Source organism: Artemia franciscana, chromosome 16, assembly GCF_032884065.1.
Source record: "Artemia franciscana chromosome 16, ASM3288406v1, whole genome shotgun sequence".
In the NCBI taxonomy this organism is placed as follows: Eukaryota; Metazoa; Arthropoda; class Branchiopoda; order Anostraca; family Artemiidae; genus Artemia; species Artemia franciscana.
This window is the reverse complement of record NC_088878.1, coordinates 34,171,975-34,197,754: the sequence shown is the minus strand read 5'-3', so window position 1 is coordinate 34,197,754 and position 25,780 is coordinate 34,171,975. Positions and strand designations below refer to the sequence as shown.

At 37.1% G+C, this 25,780-nt stretch overlaps 1 protein-coding gene across 1 annotated transcript in view; it reads left to right on the top strand.

Annotated features, from left to right (window-relative positions):
* Positions 1–9,872: 9,872 nt before the first annotated feature.
* Positions 9,873–25,780, top strand: part of LOC136037373 (S-formylglutathione hydrolase-like) — a 20,390-nt gene continuing 4,482 nt past the window's right edge. Inside the window, exons 1-3 of the mRNA XM_065720103.1 lie at positions 9,873–9,980; positions 14,668–14,861; positions 25,621–25,780. The exon at positions 25,621–25,780 is cut by the window's right edge and continues 11 nt beyond it. Coding sequence (XP_065576175.1) covers positions 9,913–9,980; positions 14,668–14,861; positions 25,621–25,780 — 422 coding nt within the window. The 5' untranslated portion in view covers positions 9,873–9,912. The remainder of the gene's footprint in view (positions 9,981–14,667; positions 14,862–25,620) is intronic.

The window sequence follows — 25,780 nt, the reverse complement described above, 5'->3', positions numbered from 1 at the left end:
ACTTTTGAATCACTTTGTTTATCTCCTCTACTGTAAAATGTCTATTATAATCTATATCATTTTCTATTTTAGAGAGTCTCATTACCTTAGCAAATGTAAGTTGTTCCTCATCATTAAAATCGTCTGGTCTTCCAATCACTGACTCTACAAAATCTAATGCTTTATTCGCTTTCTCTTGTTCTTCCACTATCTCCTCTCCATTAACAATCAAGGGTGGGTTACGATTATCTTCTTTATTCCCTGAAATCAGTTTTTTCACCGTTTTAAAAACTCTACTTGCAGGTTGTCTAAAATCTAACTTCTCCAGAAATTCTCGATACGAATTTTTCTTTGCTTCCAATGTTTGGCGCCTAAAGGCTGCATATTGTCTTTGACACATTAGAAAGTTTTCAAAGTTTGGGAGCTGCCTGTACCTTCTTCTTGCTTCTAATAACTGTTTCTTTGCAATTGTACATTCATTGTTCCACCAAACACTCAGTTTGCGGTGACTAGGAGCTCTTTCACTTTTTGGAGCCAGTTCTTGCGCTATTTCTAGGAGTGAATTTTGAAATGTCTCTATTTTCCCATTGACATCTTCATAACATTTCACTCGTGACTGGACGTCTGTCTCTTGTAATTTATTCTTAAAAGCTCCCCAATTAATCTTCTTTAAATTAACTTTACTAGATACTTCATAATTTGCGTATATACTATTATCTTGAGAAATCTCTACCAAAATGGGAAAATGATCACTATACAGGGTAGATTCCTTATCACTTGTTATTGATACTTTTGATGCTAATGAGGCTGACCCTATGGTCAAGTCTATGGTCACTGATTTTCCTGTTCTGCTATTAATTCTAGTTGGTAAATCCTTTGGGGTAAGCAGGCAGATATCTGAGTTTTTCATTAAAAATTCATAGATTGTTTTTCCATTTCTATTATCATTTCCACATCCACACCAAAGACCGTTGTGTGCATTTAAATCTCCTATAATCAATACTTTCTCCCCTCCAGGCACTGTATCTATAATTTTTTCTAGACCACGGTCACTTAAGAGTAGGTTACCGTCTGGTATATAAATATTGAATATATTCAGCTTTACTCTATTTTTAAGATATAGTTTACATCCAACAACTTCCATTTGGTAATCCTCCTGCATTGACAAATAAATTGGGGTATAATTGATTTCCTTATTAATTCCAATAATCACTCCACCTCTCTCTTTATTCCATCTATCTAATCTCACTATTTTATAATCTCTGAATGATGGATTTATATATGGTTTCAGATAAGTCTCTTGAATGCAAAAAACGTCTATATTATTTTTAATGCAATAGTCTAGCACTAGATCCTTATTCACTTTAACCAATGATCTTGCATTCCAAGACATAATTGTTATGTTTGATTTAACAGTCATTTATTTATGCACTGATTCAAAATATGGCTGCTATTCATTTGCATGATTCCCAAACTTTCAATAAAACTACAGAGTTTATCGACTTTTTCTCTGATAGGCAGGTTCTCTATGCTTAAAATTTCTGGTGACAACACTAGACCAATCACAATCTTATTTATAGTATTACTCACTATTCTTTGCTGCATCTGACTATTTTCATTATCCCTAAAAGGCACGTTGATTTTTGCTTGTTCTTTATATGCTTGTTTGTTAGTCACTTCAGCATATGACCTATAAACTATTTCTGCTCTTCTAAAACTCATTTGATGTCTTTCTGCAACTTTTAGAATCTCAGTATTCCTTTGCCTGACAATACATTGCATTGAAGTTGATGGATGGTTACCATTACAATTAATGCATTTGTATAGTGATGTTTTATTTTGTAGATTGTTGTTCTTCATTTGACACAGTCCAGATGCATGCTTTCCAGCACATCGTAGGCAAATTTCTTCTTTTGCTGGGCAATATTTCTTTACATGTCCATATCTTTGGCACTTATGACATTGTAGCAATTGTCTCTTATATTCATGCACAATCCGCCTCCTCCCCCCCATCCAGACCACTGGAGGAAGGAAATTATTTTCAAATGTTATCAGTATTGCTAGACTGTCTTCCATTTTTCTAGTCTCTCTGTTAAATCTTTTTTGCCTTTTGGCCCCAATTATTGTAATTGGGCTATCTAAACTATCTAAAACATCATCCTCTGAAACATCAAGGGGTATTCCCTTGATTATCCCTCTTACTGTCTCACCTCTTCTTTTGGCTTCTATTGCCAAACCACACATTTGACTTTGCTTCAAAATTTTCTCAGCTGCCACCTCATTTTTTACAAAAATAACCATTTTCCTTCTTTGGGCAAAAACTTCAAACTCAAACTTGTTTTCTTTTAATATTTCTTTCATGCACTTTGAAAGTCTGAAATCTTCTGGGAATCTTTTTGATTCCTCTTCCTCCTTTACTTCAATGACCATTCCAATCTTGAAAAGCTCTTCTTCTGGTATATCAAATTCTTTATTAATATTTAATTTGGTTGACACCCACTGTCTCTGGTTTGGCTCCTTATTTATCCCTTTCTTTCCATATTTTGGAACCTGGGACGAGAGTCCATCCTTATTCACTACATTATACTTTTTCGATTGAGGTTGTTGACACTCAGTATCTGTAGCTCTTCTTTTTGTAGCTAATTTGTTGTCTATTTCAGGGTTCACACCTTCTACAACATAAGGGTTAACACAATCTAACATGTCTATTTCCTGTTCACTATATGCTTCTCTGCTTCTTGGTAAGGGTGGGTACTCCTGATCAAGTAGTGGGCTGTATCTATTTTGCGTGGGTACCATTGGTACATAAGATGATACATTAGGCAAGCACATGTTATTAGGGCTATTAGAAGGTTGGATTGGTATAAACATTTGCCCGTACTGGTTAATTACAGGCATTGTTGTTAGTCCTTGCATATTTTGGTAGCCATAGGGGATTTTGACTGGAGCCCCTGATGGCTCCATTATTGGTCACTTTCCTCTTCTTGCAAAATATATTCTTTAAGTCTTTCCAAATTAACAATATTTAATCTCCTTCCACACTAAAACTCTAGTCCCTACTTTTCAACTTTGTGACGATTGAATTGGATAACTTTAAAGTCTTTAAAATTCACATTCAATAATTTGCTTTTCGTCTTTTCTTCCCCTCAATTAAAAGATCGGGGAACTGAAGAAAAACTAATGTTCTAAATTTTTGAATTTGGTCACAAATTAGTGATGGCTTCGTTCGCTGTTGCCATTCTATCGGAGTTCAATCCACAAGCCATTCTTCGAAACCTCGTTCTTCGTTATTGGCACGTCACTCTTTTCAAATCACGCGGAGATCACATGACGGAACCCCAAAAAACTGCTTTGATTATGTACTTGCCTCAAAAGAATGAAAAACTAACACACTAGACACAGTCTTTTTTTGTAGGAGGAAATTTTGACAGTGATCACACACTGGTAATGGCATCTTTCCGCTGCCGTCTGAAGTTGGGAACAAAAATCTTGAAAAAAGTCTCGAGATTCCGTACTGAGCTCCTGAAAGACCAGTCAACTTGCAACTGTTAACGGATGAATTTCGATTTGGCTCTCAAAACCCTCTTAGAGAATTCTTCAATGAATCCAGATAAATAGATTTAGACGCCCTAGTCAACAAGAGCACTGATATCTTAATACAGACAGCCAAGACAGTCCTTGAAAGAAGTAAAGGCTTTGAAAGGCCATGGATCATCAATAAGATCATTCATCCGTGTAAAGACAAGCGTGCTGTCGTTAATAGGCAAGACCCAGAAAGCAAGGACATTTATAAGCATCTTAAGCGACTAACAAAAAGCAGATCAAACGCGCTCTAACCACGTACAAATGTGACCAATGCGAGGTCGATTTCATAAAAGGCAATACCCATGCCGTGTATAAAAAAATCCGCGAGCTATCGAGGCGTAAAACTACACTAACAAATGTACTCCTGGATAAGGACGGGACTCCCATCAACAACGCAACAGAAATAAAAGAGAGGTGGAAATAACACTTTCATGTAAAGTTAAACCCCCCAATCAATCCTAACGCTGCGACTTTTAGGAGTTTAATCATCTGTCCGTTGGAACCAAACCCACCGCCACTCAGAAGCGAGGTCGAAGCTTTCTTGAAGTCATTCAAATCAAATAAATAGCCTGGACCAGATGGATTGCAAGTACAACTCCTGAAAGTCGACTCAGAAGCCGTAACAGACCTCTACTACAGAATTGCCACAGCTACCTGGCGCAAGAAATATTTCCCGAAAACGTGATGTTCCGCTACCATAATTCCTCTGCACAAAAAAGGAACAAAGCCGAATGTGGCAATTACCGTCCAATCTGCCTGACAAGCCAACCTGCCAAAGTCTTGACCAGGATACTACTGGACAGAATAAAAGAATTAACCAGTCACATCATCGCTAAATATCAGGTGGGCTTCTGAGCAAATTGATCGATGATACACCAGATTTTTTTCATCCGTCAAGTAATGGAAAAATACCTTGAATACGGTCAGTACCTCTATCAATTCTTCATTGACTTCAAACAAGCTTTCGACTAAATTTGGAGAGAGGGCCTTTGGTGTATACTACTTGACTATGGCGCCCGGTCAAATATCGTACCACTCGTTCGCAACATGTATGAGCGGTTCAGAGGCCAAGTACAAACAGATGAGGGAACGACTGAAAAACTCTAAACTTCTGTTGGTGTTTTGAATAGATGCATCCTCTCATCTCACATGTTTAATTTCTTCCTCCATTTTGTAACGTCGCCTGTTGAGGCAACCAATTGGGCAATGATAGGAAGGGTCGTAATCGACAATCTGGCTTACGCAGAAAACATCGACATACTCGCTAGATCCCTGGAACCTGGAAGTAGTTACAGGAACCTTCGGAATGAAAATCAATGAAGATAAAACGAAAGCAATGCGCATGTCAAGGTTGAATAGCCCATCCCCACCAAAAATAAAGCTTAATGGAGCGGAAATGGAATGGTTATACAGCTTCATATATCTGGGGAGCCAGATCATGAGCTACAATAACTACTCAGTGGATATAAAAAGACGCCTCTATCTGGGTAGCGCCAGCTACAAATCTCTGATGCCAATATGGAAGCAAAATCAAATCTCTGTGAAGCTAAAACTTAAAATATTCTGCTCCATCATTATTCCTGTAGCTATTTACGGTTGTAAAACATGAACAGTCAAAGTAAATAACTCCAGGTGTCTTACCGCGTTTGAGAAAAAGCTGCTGCGTCGAATTGCTGGGATAACATACGTTGGTCGAGTCTCGAACGCCGACCTACTCAAAAGAATGCAGTATAATACTACCATCTTGAACAGGGTCCGTGTCGAACAATTCAGGTGGATTGGCTACGTCCAGCACATGTTCAACGACCAACTACCGAAAATTGGTTTCGAAGGTCGTATCCAAGGTTCTCGCCCTCCAAAGCACTGCAATGAGAACTTCTCCGACTGCAACCTCCCCGGTCTTCCAAGATTGGCACAAGCGGTACAATGGCACAAGTAGGATTTAAATGTTGCCCACCCTTAACTGACAAGTTTATTTATCATGAAAACCAGATGTCATTGCAGTATTTGCGTATTGAGTTTAATGAAATGAAAGGTATGCAAAAAAGAAAACTAGCATCATAATTCTGATTTAGACTTCTGGTATTTTGAAGCTACATTACACAATAGGATGCCCACCTGAAAGATTTTTTTTCATTCATTTGGTTAGCCGTGTGTGTGTCAAGCATAAGGGGAAAAAATCCATGACAACAATGTCATGCATGTTTGCATCCATAACACATTGATAGATGACATGAAGGAACTTGCGCTTGAATTGTTCCAAAGGAGCCTTGAAAAAAATATCGAAAAATAATTTATTTTAAATGCACTTTTTACGCGTACTGGCCCATTAGGAAAATCCTCAAAACCAAACTTCTGAAGGAAAACTGTTTTTCTAGCATTGAAATTGCTCTTGATAGCCTTTTATCATGGAGTTAGTCAAATCAGTTTCTAAAACAGAAAATGAGCAAGATTCGGTATCTTGGAGTGTTAGATTAATATGGCTACTGAACAATAATTTGGTTTCAAGTTGATTTGGTTTCAAAAGACTGCTTCCCTCGCCCCCTCCCCTTCAATGACGCCACCGTCAATCACAGTGAGACACAATCAAAACTGGGAAAAGTATTGAGGTTTCTTAAAACCATGGAAAAAAAGACCTTTATAGGTAATTGGACAAAAACTAGACTTTTAAAATGTAGTTTCTAAACATGAATGGGTCTAATTGAAAGGATCAACACTCGATAAATTTTATTTTTGAATTATATTTGAGGAACTGTGCCTTAAATTCCAAGCATATGAGAGGGTGCAGCGTCCTATTTATATAATATAATTCTAAAATCATATCCCCTTAACACACGGAATTATTTATGTCAGAGTTAAGCTCTAATGTTACTCCTTACATTAAGTTGAAAACTTAATTTTTATTAATTAAGTTTGAACCAGCTATAATACTACTACTACTATTAACAACCTATCGCAGCACCAAGCCACTGTCTCATTTGACACATATCGCCTTGTGAAAGCAAAAATGTTGTATCTGTACTTTTTAAACTTCCGCGAAAAATTCAATTGAAAAAACTGGTTTTTGTTGAGCTGGCAGATAGAAAAATGAATCAACACCAATTTAAAGCCGCTAGTAAGGGAAACCTGTTGGTAGAATTTTGGTCCTATTGAATTAAATTTATTAGGTCAAAAAGTCGAACGGAGAATAGATACATTTAAGTCCGGCCTTTTTTGCTGCTAAAGTAGTTTCGACAAAAGTGCAGACAGACCTTAGGTTCCTTTTCTATTTTGTTACGGTAATTTTTCATCAATATTTTCTCAGGAATGGCCAAGACTTATCTTAGAGCTCAGACGTGGCATTTCTACCTTTTCGCATCGCTTTGATCATTTAAAACTGAATTTTAATACAAATGGTTATAATTCAACTTCAAAAATTTCGCTTACTTTGCAAAAAAAATACAAGGGAACTCATTAGCCTTTACTAAGGCCTTTACGGAACCCTTTCCCCCTTCTCAGCTTTTCAATGGGGAAAGCTTTCAACTATGAATATTTTGTCTCTACTGCAGGGAATAGGTGGCTTTTGCCTCGACCCATGCTTCCAAAAATGTACTTGTAGTACTCAGCATTTTAAGGAGGCATAATCCGACAGACTTACTGCACATCTTTGATTTTTTCAAACGCGAATAACAGGTTTCTGTTGCGAAGAAGGGTGTCATAAGTAAGAGATTAGACAAAAGAACATGGATGTCAAACTGGGATATTGACCCCAAGGGTAAACGTTACATGGGTAAGGGGCCAACGGGAAAGCCATGCTGCGTTTTGTGTAACATTGACTTGTCAGGCAGTAGCTTCCATATTAGGCGCCATTTGAGCAATCCTACACATTAAAAAAAAGTGTTTTAGACTCTTTGTGCAGTTTCCATAGACCAGTCTCATATGGATGTTCTGGAAGCAAACAAGGATAGTCTTTTGAGTAGCCAAAAAATCAGACAGGTGGAAACAATTTTAAGCGAATTTGTGGCGCGCCATAAATTTTCAATCAACATCCTGAAAGAGCTTCATGAAACCTTGAAGAGGGCCTTTCCTGGCTCTGAAATTGTAAAGGAAGCTCTCTGTGGTCACACAAAAACCACAAACGCGATCGATTCGGTAATAGGAAAAGTGGCGTTTCATGACTTGTGCCGCCTCATGGAAAAAAATCTGTTTTTCTGTAATAACTGAGGAGAATATTGATGTGAGTAATTCCAAAACCCTGGTGGTTGTAGTTCGTCACGTCGATGAAGTGAAGGAAGGAAGATCAGAGGGGTGGATGGTAGAGAGTTGTGAAAGACTCATTTTTGAAGCTGATTGATGTACAGCTGTGCACAGCTGAAGATTTACACAGAGTGTTAACAGACCTTCTGTTTAAAGAAATGGCAGTGCCAAAGCAGAATCTGATCGGTTTTGCATCAGACAATGCATATGTAATGATGGGAGTACAAGGTGGTGAGCAAGCAAAGCTTTCACTTGACTTACCAAACCAACTTGTCCTCGGGTGCACATGCCATTCAATCCATTTGTGTGCTAGTACAGCAAGTCAAAAACTACGTGAAGACATTGAAGAATTCAGTAAGGACACCTATGCTTACATTAGCAGAAGCCCCAAAAGTGACGGAGAGTTCATCTAAATGCAGAAATTCAAGGAGCTTGACGAGCACAGGATTCTGCCTTATGTCACAACTAGGTGGCTTTCCTGACTCCCAGTAGTTTCACGGTGTCTTGAGCAATGGAAATGCTTGATTTTTTTTTTTTGAGTAAAAGCTTTGAAGAAGGGAACATGCCAGCCAAAGCCACAGCTATTAGGGATAAATTGCTGTCACTGATTTTTAAATCCTGTTTTGCTTCCCTAGCATACATGCTACTGTTTGTTATGGACCTGAATAAACAATTCCAGTCGGAGTAGACGCAAATTCAGATTCTCTAAATCGAATTTGTGAGCTGTACGATACAATTGTTTGTCATTTTTTGAAGCCATCGTACGTGGAGAAAACAGAATCATCCCTGAGCACATAAAGGACCCACAGCACTTCCGAGATACGAAAGAAGTAGATTGTGGCAGTCGTGTAGAGGTCCTATTTATCAACATAACATTTTGTTATCAGCTGCAACTGCTTTCAAGACAACATACACAAAATTCTTGATAGAACTGAGTGACGAAATAAAGAAAAGGTTTATCTTTCAAAGTACTCTTCGACTAAAAACCTGGACAGACTAGACCCAAAGATAGCAATGTCTCCCGACAAGAAGAATTGAGAATTTTCTCACTACTCGCCCAGTTTCCAAATTTGACAAACGAAAGTGATGTATAAAATCTTACCAAGGAATGAAAAGTAAAGCTACTTTACTACTGTAGGGTAGTACAACGATGTGATAGTCCTCAAATAAAAAGTTGACCGTTCTTGGGTGACTTCATGATGAAAATGCTCATCCTGCCTCATTCTTCTGCTTGTGATGAGATAACTTTTTCTGCTGTCAATCTTAACAAGACCAAGTTGAGAGTCAAACTTATCTTTTCTACCTTGAATGCTCTTTTGGGTGCTTTTTGCCAAGAATTGGAAGCCCCCACGAAGCATGGTGACGCACTCTAACTGGAAGAGGATATAAGAAATCTGCTGCTGCAGATGATGCTACGATTTCTGACTTGGATGACGACCTTTAGTGCCCTATAGGCTTCCGTTTGCATTTTATGTCCGCCCATCAGTCTCTCTGTGTTTAACTTGCAGTTCTTGTTTCTCGTTTTTATTTATTTATTTACTTATCTGGAATAGGTCAAAGTTCCTCAAATGTACTTAATTGGTTGTGTTTCGTGTGTTATGCGTAGATTTGACCCTTCATTTGGAAATGTCAGTTCAGTATTTTTCCTTTTCTTTTTTTTATCTGGAATAAGTCGAAGTTCCTCAAAAGTGCTTAATTCATTGTTTTTTTGTATTTTATGTGTAAATTCGAGCCTACATTTGGAAATGTCAGTTCAGTTTTGAAGATAAAAAACTAAGGTTGTTGATTGTTCGTTATTGAATAGAAATTCTGCTATTTGCAGGAGTGACACCAAAAAGGTCTCTGTGGGTGAAAGGAGATCTCCCAAATATCTTTAAAAGAAGATGTTTGATACTGTGTTCCCATTATTGCAATGTAATTTTCCCATCATCTGTGTGTTGCGCGTAGCACCAAAATAAATTTTTAGTCTTGCGCGTAGCCTAACACGCAAGAAAAATAGAGAGGTACAGTTTTTTGAGTAGCGGTACAATTTCTGGGCATTTGTGATACTTTTTCTTCCATAGCATCGGCAACAGTGTCAGGTTTAATAGTTTATATTTAAATAGAATAAACATGGAGGTTCAGATTAGCTCTTCAACCAAATCATTTGCTGGAAAACAGTTGATTTGTAACTTTGAAAGGTATTAATAGTAATCTGGGTAAAATTCTAGTTAATTGACTTCTAGCTATCTCAGAAAGGGTTTAGGTTAGGAGAATGAAACTTTCAGGTATGACTCTACAGGCTAAAGTTTGTCCTGGGAAGGTATTTTGAAGCAACTAGGCTACCTGCACTCCTTCTCCCTGTAGAGGGCCCTGACCTTTGATGACCTTTAAAAATATGTGTGTTATAAAAATGAAACTTTGCAAAATAGATCTTCTGCTTAATTGAGGTACAACAAAATTGTTCTCAGCTTCATAACTTTGCTCAGATCCATTTTATAAGGTTTTAAAGATATGCAAATACATTTCCTAAATTTTGAAAAAAACATTAACATGGCTCAAAATTCTGCTCAAGTAACAGAAATTACAGTTTTGGAACTAAAGGCAGAGAAAAAGCAACTAGTAACTGAAAATTAAGGTAATATGTTGTTTTGTCAAAATTTCAATAGGTATAGACCTGTCATGCAGGCAAATTTCAGGATCCTCTAGAGGGAAAAGGAGTGGAGGTGGGCACTTTAAAATACCTTCCTGGGACATACTTTAGCTGTAGACCCATCCCTAAAAGTTTCATTTTCCTAACCTAAACCCTTTCTGAGATAGCAAGAAGTCAATTAACTAGAATTTTACTGTAATCTGGCATAAATGTTGCTTTTGGCAAGGAACTCTGACCCTGTAGCTAGAAAATAGTAGCATTATTGAATCTATTAGTCAGTGCTTTTCTCATATAGGCTAGGCTTATTTACCTAGTCTAGTGATCACTAGCTTTTTTTTATTTTAAAAACTCATGATGGGTTCAGATGTACCACTGGTATTACTGCTGGATTTATACTACTGGTGGAAGCACTATAAATTTATGAAAACTAGGCCTGCTTCAGAATATTTTAAAATAGCCTACCTGCTAGCCTAGATTAATATAATTCACTGATTTAAATTGTTACATGCATTATTATAAATTCACAGTTTTAAATATAATTTAGCTAGGATAAAAGTAAATATATCACTTGTTGCATTTTTGGTAAAATTCTAGTTTAACTAGTTTTTTCTGTCTTGGAAATACGTTAGTTAGGAAAAATTAAACTTTAGAAAATAAAAACTTCTAGTAAATCTTCATCCAATTTGAGAATGCCCATACTTCAGAACTGTATTTAATCACTATAGCCTCCAATATTGTAATCTTGGTTTGGAGACTTATCTTCCTATTCTTCCCAACTTTTTTCAACTATGGAAAAATTAAGGTAAATTTACAGCAAACAGTATTACTGGCTTTTGTATAAAGTGAATATACCACTCAATGCTTTTTTTTATGCTCTTTACAAATATAATAATTGCTTCTACTGGAAATTCAGATTTAAGTACTTTTTGACCTCTTAAAAGTGACCTAAATATGGGATATAAAAAAGGCTAAGAAAATTGGTCTCAAACCTTAAATACCTTATAACATTGATCTCAAACTTACTGTTTCATTGTAAATGCATTTTTTAAATGTTATATTATCCACAAGCACTGATTTTCCATGATTAAGTTAGATAAATAAATTTTATCAATGTTATGGCGTTTTTTCTTCCTTGTTACAGAAATTTCAATTAAAGCATGCATTTTCGGTTGTTTTTTACAAAATAATAAGATATTTGAAATTGCAAATCTGTAATAGTTTAGAAATAAATTTGGGCTATATATTTGCACATCAGGGGGGTTAGGGTAAAGCATAACATTTCTTTATACCCCATATTTAGGTCATTTTGAAGAGGTCAAAAAGTGCTTAAATCTGAATTTCTGGTAGAAGTGATTATTATATTTGTAAAGAGCATAAATAAAGGCATCAAGTGGTATATTCACTTTATACAAAAGCCAGTAATACTGTTTGCTATAAATTTACCAAAATTAATTCATTCAACCATTACTGTTATTTGTGGAGTATAGGGGTTGAATACTAGTGAGTAAGTTTTTAGGTATTAAAGTTATTAAACTATTAGAAATATCCAGTTAACTTGCTTTGAATCCATTTATACTTGTTTTGAAGTAAAAGCATTTTTTACAATGAAAATCAAAGCTTTGTTGCTATGGATATTGCAAGGGATTGAAAAGTAGAACTCCATGATAGCTCAAATTTAGATGGTCCCAACAAATTCAACAATATTGGTATAGAACAGCAAAGTTTTAAGATTAAAATTCCTTATTGAATATGGTATTATTTTGTTATAAATAAGTGCATTTTGAATATATTACTTTTGAATAAATTATTTATAAGCTAATGGTATGTGCTTCTCCACTTTTCAGAACCTTTGCTTATGTTGATAATTTTTTTCATTTTGTAACAAAAATAAGATACCTTTGAGAACCCTTTAAGGGCTCAATATGCAGTTTGTCTCTAAAGCAATTATTGAACTTTGAAAGAGCATTAAAAAGGCATTGAGTGATGCATTTTCTTTTATCCTAGCTAAATTGTGTTGTAAACATGCAAATTTACCCATAATTTATCTAGCATGAATGTAACTGTATCATGTGATGCCTTTTCTTATGTTCTTTCAAGATTCAATAATTACTTCTGGGGGAAATCATATTTTGAGTCTTTTAAGGGCTGTAAACAGTACATAGCCACCAAAATTTTGAAAACTTGTTTTAAAAAATTGGGTGGAAAGAAAAAAGTGCCATTTTTAGGTGATTCAGGAATAGTAATTATTATTTTCTTTAGTCTTAATGGTAAAATCTTTTTTTGAAAACAAATTTGTAGGTATTTTTTAGAAAGAGCTAGAATGCTTTCCAAAATGATGCCAGTTTTGCCTATGATAACATTCTCAGGGGATTTCTGGCTCTTTTTTAAAATTTCTACAAATTTGTTTTCAAAATAGTATTTTACTATTAAGACCAAGGAAAATATAGTTACCATTCCTGAATCAGCTGCAAATGACAATTTTTTTATTAGACATTTTCTTAAAATTATGTTTTTAAATGTTTGGTTACTATGGCCTGTTTTATGTTTTACAGCCCCATTAAGGGTTCAAGCAGAAATTTCTCCCAGAGACAATTATGGTTCTGACTTATGAAAGAGCACAAGAAATGGCATCAAGTGATGTATTAACTTTCATCCTAGCTAAATTTTGTTTGCTAATGCAAATTTACCTTCATAATTTTAAAGTAATATAGTCCTAAGATGTTGACTTTTTCCAAATACATACAATCTAATTCCATAAACAATTAACCTAATAGCTGTTACCAGATTGTATGTACCCCCCCCCCTCATTGATGGACATATATATAAATCCAATCCGGGGACATAGGGGGTTGGAGGGGGGAAACAGAAATATTGGAAACCAGAAATCTTGGAAAACACTTAGAGTGGAGAGATCAGGATGAAACTTGATGGGAAGAATAAGCACAAGTTATAGATGCATGATTAACATAATTGGAATGGATCTGTTCTCTTTGGTGGAGCTAGGGGGTGTTAATTTAGAAAAAAAATAGACAAATTGAGGTATTTTTAACTTAAGAACAGGTGAACAGATCTTAGTGAAATTTGATATTTAGAAGGAACTCATGTCTCAGAGCTCCTGGAAAACGTTTAGAGTGGAGAAATTGGGATTGAACTTGGTGGGTAGAATAAGCAAATGTTATAGATATGTGATTGTCGTAACCATACTGGGTCTGCTCTCTTTGGGGGAGTTAGGGGATAGGGTTCAGTGCTTTGGCGAGTTTGGTGCTTCTGGACATGCTAGGATGATGAAAATTGGTAGGCATGTCAGGGAGCTGCACAAATTGACTTGATAAAGTCATCTTCCCCAATTTGACCAACTGGGGGGCTGAAGGGAGAGGAAAAATTATAAAAAAGAGGTTACAAGTGGGTGATTGGATCTTAATGCATTTCAATATTTCGAAGGACATCATGACTCAGAGTTTTTATTTTAAATCCCAACTAGCCTTAAGCCTCTGATTTTCTTTTTAAATCAATCTATTGATTCTTAGAATTTTGCTAGAGCTCATACCATATGAGCTCTTGGCTCTTCTGGCCTCATCACAAGTGCCATATGAGCTCTTAGCTCTTGTTTGTATTTCTATCTATTCTTTGATGGTTGGATACTTGAAAGTTCTTAAGCCGAACTGGCCAGACATGACAATAAACAACACAGAGAGATAAAACTCTACAAAAAAAAACCTCAAACAAGACAACGGCCAGTAGAGAGGAAAGACTAAAACAACGCGGATATTTCGCCTGTATCCAAACAAGGCGTCCTCAGCACAAGATAAAAAGAAAACTAAACTAAAAACAAATAAAAACACCACCAATAATAATAAATACAATTGTCGCTACTTATCCACATAGGGAAAAGAAGCTATTTGAGTTACTTCAATGAGAACCAAAGAGCAACTGAGGAAAAATTATGAAAATTGAAACTTAGTTAACTATTCTGTTGTGAGATAATCCTCTTGTAAGCTCTCTACTGGCCTTTCCTTCTTGTTTTAGTCTTTCCTCTCTATTGGCTGTTGTCTTGTTTGATGTTTTTTTTTGTAGAGTTTTATCTCTCTTTGTTGTTGGTTGGATACTTAAAAGCCATGGCTCTGTCCTGGCATAGAATGCATAAATTGAGCATGCTTCATCAAAAACATTTCAAAGAAAGTTAGACTCTAAATTTTGATACTGCTTTTGGTTTTACTTGCCATTTCTTTTTTCAGCAAAGAGCTAGGAAGTAAAACTAGCTTCTCTGTATATCTTCCTCCAACTTTAGATGAGTCAAAAGAAAAATTTCCTGTTGTATTCTGGCTTTCTGGGTTAACTTGCACCGAGAAGAATTTTATTGAGAAATCTGGCTTTCAAAGATTTGCTGCACAGCATAAATTAATTGTTGTTGGTCCTGATACGAGTCCAAGTATGTTTTCCATCTTTTTTTCATTTATTTTCCAGTTATTAGTACTTCAAAGCCTAAAGTAAGTTAGGACATACTGAAAGCAATCTCTTATTGAGTGAAAACTGCTGCTTTGGAAGTAAAACTAAATGTTTTATCCTTATTTTCTAGTTAAGAGTCTAGATAACTGTATCATTACATTATGGTCTTTCAAAACATAGCCTAGTTAGAAACATAACAACTAGCATGACATTTAATACCATATCTGTAGAAATTGTTTCTTGTGCCATATCTATAGATATATTTGGTGGTGCCTGTCCTGCAAAGACAGAAGCTGTGCCCCTTGCTGACTTCTGTACTGTCTATATTAATAAACAATGATAAAAATGGTGTATTTCCTTTACAAATATCTTATCCCTTCAAATACTTTTGTACAACTGAAAAAAGTAACTTTTTTAAAATATCATAGAAACTGCAGGTATAGATTCATTAAATTTTTATACGATTTTTTTTTCATTCTTGGGAACTTTATACTTTTTTTCTTTCTTTTTTTAAATAAACAGTTGTACAATTCAGTCTTTTGGGGTCAATTTCCTGTGTCAGATTTTACATAGTAGAATCTAGAATCAAATGGACTTGATATTAAGAATTAAGCAACAAGACTTTAGCCAAAGTTGTTCTTGCAACAACGGGATATTTAGCTGACATGTCCAATTGGAATAAGTATACAAATAGCATGTGCCAATTATTTGAGCATTAGAGATTTAAGATTAAAGTAGAGGTACATTGCTGCTTTGTTAGGTGCTTCTAGATATAGGAAGACCTAAGTCTTCGGAAAGCTAGAGAGTTTTTCAAGCACGAAAATGGACAAATTTTTGCAATGTGTAAATGAACCATAATCTTCATCTACTTATGATGATCACTGTATATGTGATTCAATTATCCAGAGTTTTTTAATTGTTTCACTGTCTAATAAAAGGACTTATCCTTAATTGAACCTTCATTTGTTTGTCATAGAAAGGCAGTTTGGTCTTGGAAAAAACTAATGACTATAGAAAAAAGAAAATTAAACAGCAAATATGGTAGAAAAAGTGTAATACAATAAATATATAGGCTAAAAGGCCATTAAGCTAGATCATAGTGTACTAGTGGGAGTTGCAAATAAATTCTGATTTGGTGCCCCCCTCCCCTCGACAAGTTTAAGAAGCTGAGAAATACCATTCCCACAATCTGAAAAATAAGGCACCAAGGTTGAAGCACTAAGATGAGGTTTGAGAGAATGATAGGAAAAAATCTTCAACTTTTGGAAAATAAAAACATGTGATACCATGATAGCCGGCGTAGGTATGACGACCCGTTGGTGAGATGATGAGACTGGAAAACTAATGCCATCCAGTCTAAGTGATGCACCATCTACAACTTCCATGATGATTAAGGCAGTTTGGTACCCTGCAGACAACCTGGGGAGAATGGAACCAAGCCATTCAGTATCATAAACAGGATATAGTAATTCAGTTCTCATTCAAAGATGCTTTAATTATTTCAACTGCAGAATTCAGAAAAAAAGTAGACAAGAAAAAAGAGTCAAAAAGAGAGCACAGGGTCAATTTGAAAATTCTTGCTTAGAGCCAGAATATTGTTCAGTTCTCATTCAAAGATTCTTTATTGATTCTTACTTTAAGCCAAGCAAAGTGTTTCCATGAACTAAGAGTACTTTATGTCAAATTAGGTTAAGTTCATTTGAAAAGATAAAATAAAGTGTTTGCTTGTCACATAGTTCACCAAGTAAAGAGTGATGCAAGTCATTTAGATGGAACTCTTCTTCCATGTCCTCGGGACTACTAAGTTTGTTTTACTTCTCACTGTTTTATTTCCCACTTTTTCTTTTCTTTGCCCCTTTTCTTTTGGTTTCATCATTTAGCTTTTTACAGGTATGGTAGTAGCTTTTCGGGACTGGGCTTAGGGCGGTGGGAAATCTGTTTCATTGAGATATTTTCACGCACAGAAATTCCTCCAGCTAATGCTCTGCATTTGAAAATGTGCCTGAACGACACAGATCCTTGTTTTGAGGAGGAATAAACTTGGAAAAGCTGGTTCTGCATGATCAGAGACTTAGAAGCTCAGAAACCGGTCGTTCATAAAAATGTCACGAATCTCATATGATATATCTCATCGAGCCGTCCTGTATATATCAAAGAGCCGTCCTGGCCGAGTGGGTTGGTGCGCTGGATTCGGGATCCCTTGTCTGAGAGGGCGCGGGTTCGAATCCCAGTGTACCCAATTCTTCAGTTTGGGACGGGAGTCAGTGGCGAGACTCTGTAAGCTTAGCCAGAGTCGACCCAGCTCTAAATGGGTACCTGGAGAAATCTGGGGAAGGTAAACAGGAAGGGTGTACGAAATTGCACTTCCTGGCTGAAGGGCCAAGAAACGGAGATCAGCACCGCCGGTACGGACTGTGAAGTCTAATGCCGTATCCTTTACCTTTTTACCTTTATCTCATCGTCACGGATGAAAGGATAAACTCCTGGAACCCTAAGGCCAGACTGAGTATTTTGTGACATGTGAAAGAAAAGCATTACCAAGTAGCTCTCCGATATTATCAGTTTTATGGGCCAACGAGGGTGAGGCATCTCCGCACCAGTAGCTCTGTTCATATATAATATATAATATATATTAAAAGGCATATGTAATATATAATACCATAAAGGTAAAGGTATACTAAAGGAAACGGATCTTTTTCTCCGGGTGCTTGAATTATGTAGCATAACGTAGGTATATTATAGTTTTGGCAAGATTTTCTGAAGACGCTAAATTTCAGCTTAGGGGGAGGGGGCAAATACAGCCCTATAGCAAATACGCCCTAAATGGAGGTTAAGAGGCAAGTGAGGCCAATCCTTAATGACGTCTGGTGCTTTCCTATGCACCAGAACCCGTTTGTTCGTTATTTTCAAATGCAAATTTGAGAGTTTGAGAAAATTTTGTAATTAGTTGTAAATAATGTTAGGCTAATTTTTTTGCAACCATATGTGCATTCACAAGCCTTACCATGTTGGCTTCGTTTGAGTAGCCTATTATATGACAAACTTGTATCTGTTACTAAATTTCTGTTGATAGCAATCTGTAACATTGCTAAGAGAGTCCGTGTCCTTGAGACACTGAGGTATTCTATACTCTTAGTGGGTAATTTGGAGACTAGTGTCTATTATAGCCTTGGGTGCTAACTGAAAACTAGAAGAGTAGATAACTGAGCATTTATTCGATATATTAAATTTGTTTCCAATAAAAATAAAACTAGGTGTGCACTGACAGCCTAGACAATATTCAACTGCAAGCCAAGCAAAGTGTTTTGATGAACTAAGAGTACTTGTTGTCAAATCAAGTTAAGTTCATTTGAAAAAAAAAAAAAAAAAATTGTTTGCTTGTCACATAGTTCACCAAGCAAATAGTGGAGGCCCAATAGTCACTTTAAATATGTCTCTGTCAAATGTAAGAATCTGATTTATCCCCATGAATGACTCAAGCATTTTCAGTTAGAGTGTCTTGTTTTGGTCTTCCTCCTGATAAACGATCTCGCCACAAGAATAGGTGAGAATTTCCCCTACTTTTCCATCAAGGAAAAGAACTTACTCCCCATTTCTTATCCCTTCATAGTTTATCAGTCCCGCAATCTCTGTATGCTTGCTTTCATCATCCAAGTCATTTAGATGGAACTCTTCTTCCATGTCCTTGGGACTACTAAGTATGTGGTCAAGTCTAAGGCTTGTTTCACTTCTCACTGTTTTATTTTTCACTTTTTCTTTTCTTTGCCCCTTTTCTGTTGGTTTCATCATTTAGCTTTTTACAGATATGGTAGTGGCTACAACGCTTTGGTTCTTTTGAGTTTGGTTGTAGCTTTTCGGGACTGGGCTTAGGGAGATGGGAAATTTGTTTCATTGAGATATTTTCACGCACAGAAATTCCTCCAGTTAATGCTCTGCATCTGAAAATGTGCCTGAATGACACAGATCCTTGTTTTCAGGAGGACTAAACTTGGAAAAGATGGTTCTGCATGATCAGAGACTTAGAAGCTCAGAAATCGGTTGTTCATAAAAATGTCACGAATCTCATATGATATATCTCATAGTCACAGATGAAAGGATAAACTCCTGGAAACCTAAGGCCAGACTGAATATTTTGTGACATATGAAAGAGAAGCATTGCCAAGTAGCTCTCCAATATTATCAGTTTTATGGGTTAACGAGGGTGAGCCATCTCCGCACCAGTAGCTCTATTCATATATAATATATAATATATATTAAAAGGCATATGTAATATATAATACCATAAAGGTAAAGGTATACTAAAGGAAACGGATCTTTTTCTCCGGGTGCTTGAATTATGTAGCATAACGTAGATATATTATAGCTTTGGCAAGATTTTCTGAAGACGCTAAATTTCAGCTTGGGGGGGGGGCAAATACAGCCCTATAGCAAATATGCCCTAAATGGGGGTGAAGAGGCAAGTGAAGCCAATCCTTAATGACGTCTGGTGCTTTCCTGTGCACCAGAACCCTTTTGTTCGTTATTTTCAAATGCAAATTTGAGAGTTTGAGAAAATTTTGTAATTAGTTGTGCTACAAAAGCCTTGCCACTAAACGACTCAGAACCTGTTGATTTAGTCCTTTCCATTGATGGACTTGACTTACTTTTGGCTTAACGCTCTTGCTCAGCAGGGTCGCCAGCGTAGAGGGAACTGGTTGACAACGCCGTCAGTCTTCTCCAAGTAGCCCTGTCCAGGTCTAAGGATGGGGCCTCATTTGGGTTGATGAAAGATCGTCACTTTGTATCTTTTTAGTTCTTTTGCTAAAAGAAGCTTAGAACCAGGCTGGTTCAGAGTCAGGACATTCCAGGTGGCAACATTAATGGCACCTTGGTGAGCGATGTTCAAACGGGTACGTCCTTGGGCAGACCTGGGTCCATTTGGGAAAGTAGGTGGGGCATCCGAGGCTGTATTTCCAGTTCCATTCGTAGCAATGAATTTCAGGAGGAGGGCTGCTAACCCAACCGTCCCTAGGTGCATTTAGTTCTCTGGTGGCTAGTCGGATATCCAGAGATACCTGAAGTCAGCTCTGTATGCGCCAAGAATGCATGAGAGCAGACTTCAGACATTTAATAAATCATTTAATAAATATATCCCCACAGGAAAATAAGCCGTGCTAAACTGTCCCTCTACCCGATGAGAGCAGCATTATTATCAAATTCTTCCTGGGGCTATGACTCTTAAAGGCCGAGTATTTTGGTAATGAACACGGATTATCGTTATTCAGATGGCCTAATTCTGGAAGCACTTTGGATTAGCCAGATGATGCCTGTGCCTACCCAATACCAATATTATCTGGCAAATTTGGAAAAAAAAATCAAGAGGAACCAAATGTCAGATAGACGAGAATAGTTGTTATTAACTCATATTTGACCAAGGACATCTGGTCGCCATTTGTCCCAGAAAGGAAGTGTTGGGAGTTATAGAACACCTAAATATCTATCTGATAAATATCTCCTTTTTTTGTCCTTTTTTCTCGTCCTTCGGTAAATTTCTTTGGGTTAATAATTATGTTTTGGATTAATTACAAAACTGAGTCACTCTGGCTAAATCTATTAAAAATTCACAAACTTTTTTTAGGAGAAGGATGAGTCACTTCTTTCCCAGATGTTGGCTAAAATAAGTGACCAGTTATAGAACATTATACACGAACAATATCTCTATTATCACATTTTTCAATTGTATTTATTTATTATATTTATTTATTTATATATATTTATTTTTATCTTTTTTGTTGTTCTTTGTTTCACTCCCTCTTTTTCACGGTCAAGGAAGAAGTTCTATTGCTCAGTTATCTCATAGTCAATAAATATAAGTTGCTTGTTTCTACTACTACAAAGCCGTCCTGGCTGAGTGGTTGGCGCGCTGGCGTGGGAATTCTGTGTCCAAGGGGCACGGGTTCAATCCTAGTTGTGACCGGTTATTTAGTTTGGGACGGGTGTCAGTGGCGTGACTCTGTAAGCTCAGCCAGAGTCGACCCAGCTCTAAATGGGTACCTGGAGAAATCTGAGGAAGGTAAGCAGGAAAGGTTTGTGAAAGCACAGGATGGTTGGCCCCCAACCCCCCATTGCACTTCCTGGCTGAAGGGCCATGAAACGGAGATCAGCACCGCTGGTTTGGACCTTAAGGGTCTAGTGCCGTCTTACTTACTACTACTACTACATGCACATTTTGTCCTATTTTCTGGTTAGGATTGCAATTGGAGTATCTTAGGAGTGTTGAGTCCAACCTTGGTATCACTCGATAGAGGAAATCAAGGAGCTACCGTATCAAGGTTTTAAAGGACTTGCGCCTCCTGATATAATTTCAGCTTGGTCACACCTGTGTACGTACACACCTCCTCCAACCCAACTGCCTGGTATGATATTAGGAATTGGTTTTGAGTTGTATCAAATGTAATATTAACTAAAGGGAGCTATTCTAATTTCAAAATGTTCCAAGCGATTTTAGGCTCCTTGTGTTAGCCTATAATTGTAGCCTGTTGCTATTCTGTTATGACTAGTAGTGTAACTTACCCTTTGCCAATACTTTAACACCTGTTACAGGAATAGTTGTATAGTTGCGGGAGGGTTTGGTTAAAAAGGAGTTGAGTTGCACAAGGGTTCAATTACACGCAGTTCAGCTAAACAAGGGTTTAGTTGCAAGGGGTTTAGCTAAATAAGGGTTCAGTTGAATGGGGTTGAGTTTCACGAGGGCTCAGTTGCACATGGGTTTGGTTACGCAAGAGTTGAGTTGCACGGGTGTTGAGTTACACGATAATTCAGTTGCACCTGGGTTCAGATGCACGAAGGTTTTGTTACATGGGTTCAGTTGTAGGGTTTCCATTTGCATATGTGTTCAGTTGCAATGGGTCCGTATAAACAATTGTATACTTAATCGTGTTATACGCCTTATGAAATCTAATTCATTATTAGTAGCTTGGAACTTGTCCTTTACGAAATCGAAGTTGAAAAATTAAACATGAAAAATTCTTATGGAAAGAAGCGGAAGGAGTTTAGACCCCCTCAAGCGCTTTTTCCCCCAAAGACATCCGATCAAAAAATTCAATTCAAAATAATCAAAAGTTCAGATAACTATGCCTCCAGCTCTAGGCTTGACATAACCCCCCACTGGCCCCGAGTTAAGGGTTGTAAGTTATGCAAGTTACCCGTGGCTTACATATAATGTGTTTTATTGGGACAGGGAGGAAGGCATGTTTGATCCTGTGTTTCCAAAAAGGCTCATGGTTTTAAGGTGAAACTTTAAGAAAATGTTGAATGGGATGTTGAAAAAAATCGGAACACACTATATCTTTGTTTGTTGCTAAAAAGATGCATTGACAGTATCTAAAAATGACTGAGTTTATTAAGTTGAAATTTTCAGGAGATGTTGAAAAGTGATCAGAGGGTGACCAGCCTCCCATTCCTTTTTTAAATGCCCCCTCCCATCCACACTGATCGAAATTTGGAAATGCCTTTTCGTTCAAATAGGCAAAAGATCTTCTAATTATTTCTCCTTGGATGCCACAGCCCCAGTACAAGGATTGTAAATTATGCAGTCTGTCCGTTGTTTACATGAAGGATTTATCATTGGAAAAGGGGAAAAGTTTGCATATGGGAGTGCCCAAAAAAATGTTAAGGTTGTTCAGTTGAAGCTAGGGGGATAAGGGTATGTTGAACTAAATCGGAAGACACTGTGAGCATTTAGTTTATTTAAAAGGCGGTATCTTCAATATCTAAGGAGAGACACATGGTGTTAAGTTGAAACTTTCAGGGCATGTTGAGAGGGGTGGTAAAAAGTGGTCGGAGAACTACCATCCCCTTCCATATTCTTTTTAGTTGTCTTCCCCTAAAATATATCCATTTAATTTTTTAAAACAGCCGTTTGAGGGGGATGCCGAACAAAATCATAATACACTATATGCAGAATGGTTGTCAAAAGGGTTATCGGTGATATCTAAGAAACGGCTGAGGTTGTTAAGTTGAAACTGTCAGGACATGATGAAGACGATGTTGAACAGTGATGAAAGGGCAGCCAGCTCCCCTTGCCAGGTTTAAATCCCGGCACCCCCTCTTTTTCAACACTGGTATAAAGATCTTAAAATGCTATTTTGTTCAAAGTAGTCTAACAATTATGCTTATTCGTTCAGATCTTTGGCTCAAAAGGGTTAATAACTATGCCTCTGGCGATGCCCATCACAGCAGGCAGAGGAATGAATGTAAATTATCCAATGTGTTTATAGTTTACAGGCAGGATTTATCGCTGGAAAGGTGAACAATGTCTGATCCTGGGTGTGTCCGAAAACGCTAAGGGTATTGAGGTGAAGTTTTGGGGAATGTTTAGATGTATGTTGAACTAAATGAAAAGACACATGTTTTTCTCAGTTATCAAAAAGACGTATCTGCAATATTTTGCGAACAATTAAGGGTATTATATTGAAACTTTCAAGACCATTGATGTTGCAACTGTGACTACTAGTGACTGCCACTACTCGTGACTGTGACTACTTAAAGGGAATGTTGAGGGGAATATTTGACAAAACCGAAATCCACTCTGTGTCAGCTGGTTCTGAAAAGAGCGTAAAGAGCAATATCTCAGGGACGGCTGGGTGTATTAAGTTAAAACTTTCAAGGGGTGTTTTAGATCAGAGGGAAGCCAGTACCTTCTCCTCTTCTCTTATCCTATTTAGATGTGCCCTCCCCAATAGTGTTCGAAATTTTGAAGAAAAAATATTCTGTTCAAATTGTCAAAAGCTCTAATAATTATGCCTCCTCCCCACAGCAAGATGCCTTTCTCCCCACAGCCCCTGTGGCAATGATTGTAAATTATGTTATCCATGGCTTGCGTACAAAATTTATTATGGGGAAAGAAGGAATATTGGATCTTGGGTGTGTCCGAAAATAGCTAAGGGTGCTAAGATGAAACTTCAAAGAATGTTGAGGGCAATGTTGAGCTAAATCAAGACGCGCCATTTGCATCCATGCTATCAAAAGGGGGATTTTGCAATATCTTAGGAACGGCCAGGGTTTTAACTTGAAACTTTCAGGGAGACTTCTAATACGACGGCTGTAACAATGGCTACTTGCGACTGCGACAACTTGTGACTGTAAGTGAGCCTTCTTGCGACTGCAACTACCTTCAGGAAATATCGATGGCAAGTAGAACAAAATCAAAACATCCTATGTGCATGCTGGTTGTCAAAAGGGCGCATTAGCAATATCTCAGGAACGTCTGAGGGTATTAAGTTTAACTTTTAGGGCTTGCTTAGAAGGACTTAGAGGGCTATTGACCCCACTATCCTAATTGTTTACATACGAAATTTATAATTATACATGGGGGGAACTTTTGATCCTGGGTGTTTTGTAAAGGCTAAGGGTATTAAGGTGAAACTTCAGGGGATGTTGGAGGAAAGGTAAACTAAATCGAAGGACGCTATGTACATCCATGTTATCAAAAGGGTGTTTCTGTAATATCTTATTAGTGGCTAAGGGTATTAGCTTGAAACTGTCGGGACCACTATTGCCACGACTGCTGAGACTGTGACTATGGCTACTTGCGACTACTTGCAAGGGTGACTACTTGCGAATTCTATTATGAGTATTTGTGACTGGGAATGTGACTACCCTAGCTGCCCTGCAATCTCTTTGGTCAGTTAAAAAGGACAATAGAACTTTTAAATTCCGTTCGAATGATCCATTAAATAGCTCTCTGTAATGTTCAGGTAACCTGCTTGTCCTGGTAAAAAAAAGACACATTAGCACTACCTATGTAAAAAAGTGGTTTTCCTTGTTGTTCAAGGTTGGAGACAGTAATTATCCTATACACGTTTTTTCACTATTCTGATTCCAGAGGTGTACTTTTTATTTCGGTCTGATGCCATTTTCGAGGGGTTTCAGGCTCTTTTTCGAAATTACCATATATTTTTTTCAATCCGCTTTTACTTATAAGGTTAATGGTAACTAAATAATAGTTACCATTCCTGAATCAGTATCAGATAGCATTTTTTTCTCGTTAGGCATTTTTTTCAAAGCGTATTTTTGAACTTCGGGATACTATAGGCTGGGGTTCGCTCTTTACTAGATTCCAGCTAGCTCTGCAACCATGGTCCTGAAGTATTCATTTTTGTTCAGGTCTGAAGGTCTGATAACTATGCGTCCCCTCGCTCTTTACGCTAAAGTTTGGCTCTTTGCCACAATTCTACTTTTTAAAACAATTTAAAGCTTTAGCGTAAAGAGCGAGGGATTGCGGAGGGGACAACTCATTTCATATACGGAGTAATTTCTGTTCGTTTTAAGTTTTAATGTCGCTCCTTACTTTCAGCTAAAAAAATTCTTTTTTTTATTTAATTGTAGAAAAAGCCAAGACAGATAGTCCAATTGAGTGAGAGGAGATTCTGGCATTAACCCCACATTATTAGGATTGTATGAAAATGACGTTAGTTGATTTGTTAATAGATATGTCTATCTATTATCCGTTCATGCGTCATTCCTAGGGCAGTAGAACTGAGGTAGATAGTCATAGAGCTAAGATAGTCATAGAACCTATATAGAATCTAATATTTAGTGCTTTCGTAAAGTATTTTGCGGTAATGTTTCTTCTTTTCTCTCCAAATATTAACACTAATCGCTGAATTTCTTAAATCTTCTGATGCGTAAGTCGCATAATTCTGACTTTATTTGATCTGTGGCCTTAACTATTGCGTTATTTGTTTCAATCCTGTTTCTAGGAGGCTTGAATATTGAAGGAGAAGATGATAGCTGGGATTTCGGTAGCGGTGCTGGATTTTATGTTGATGCAACTGCAGATAGATGGAAGAAATACCGCATGTACTCTTTTGTTACGGAGGAACTGCCAGAGGTTGTTGCAAACAATTTCCCTGCTGATAC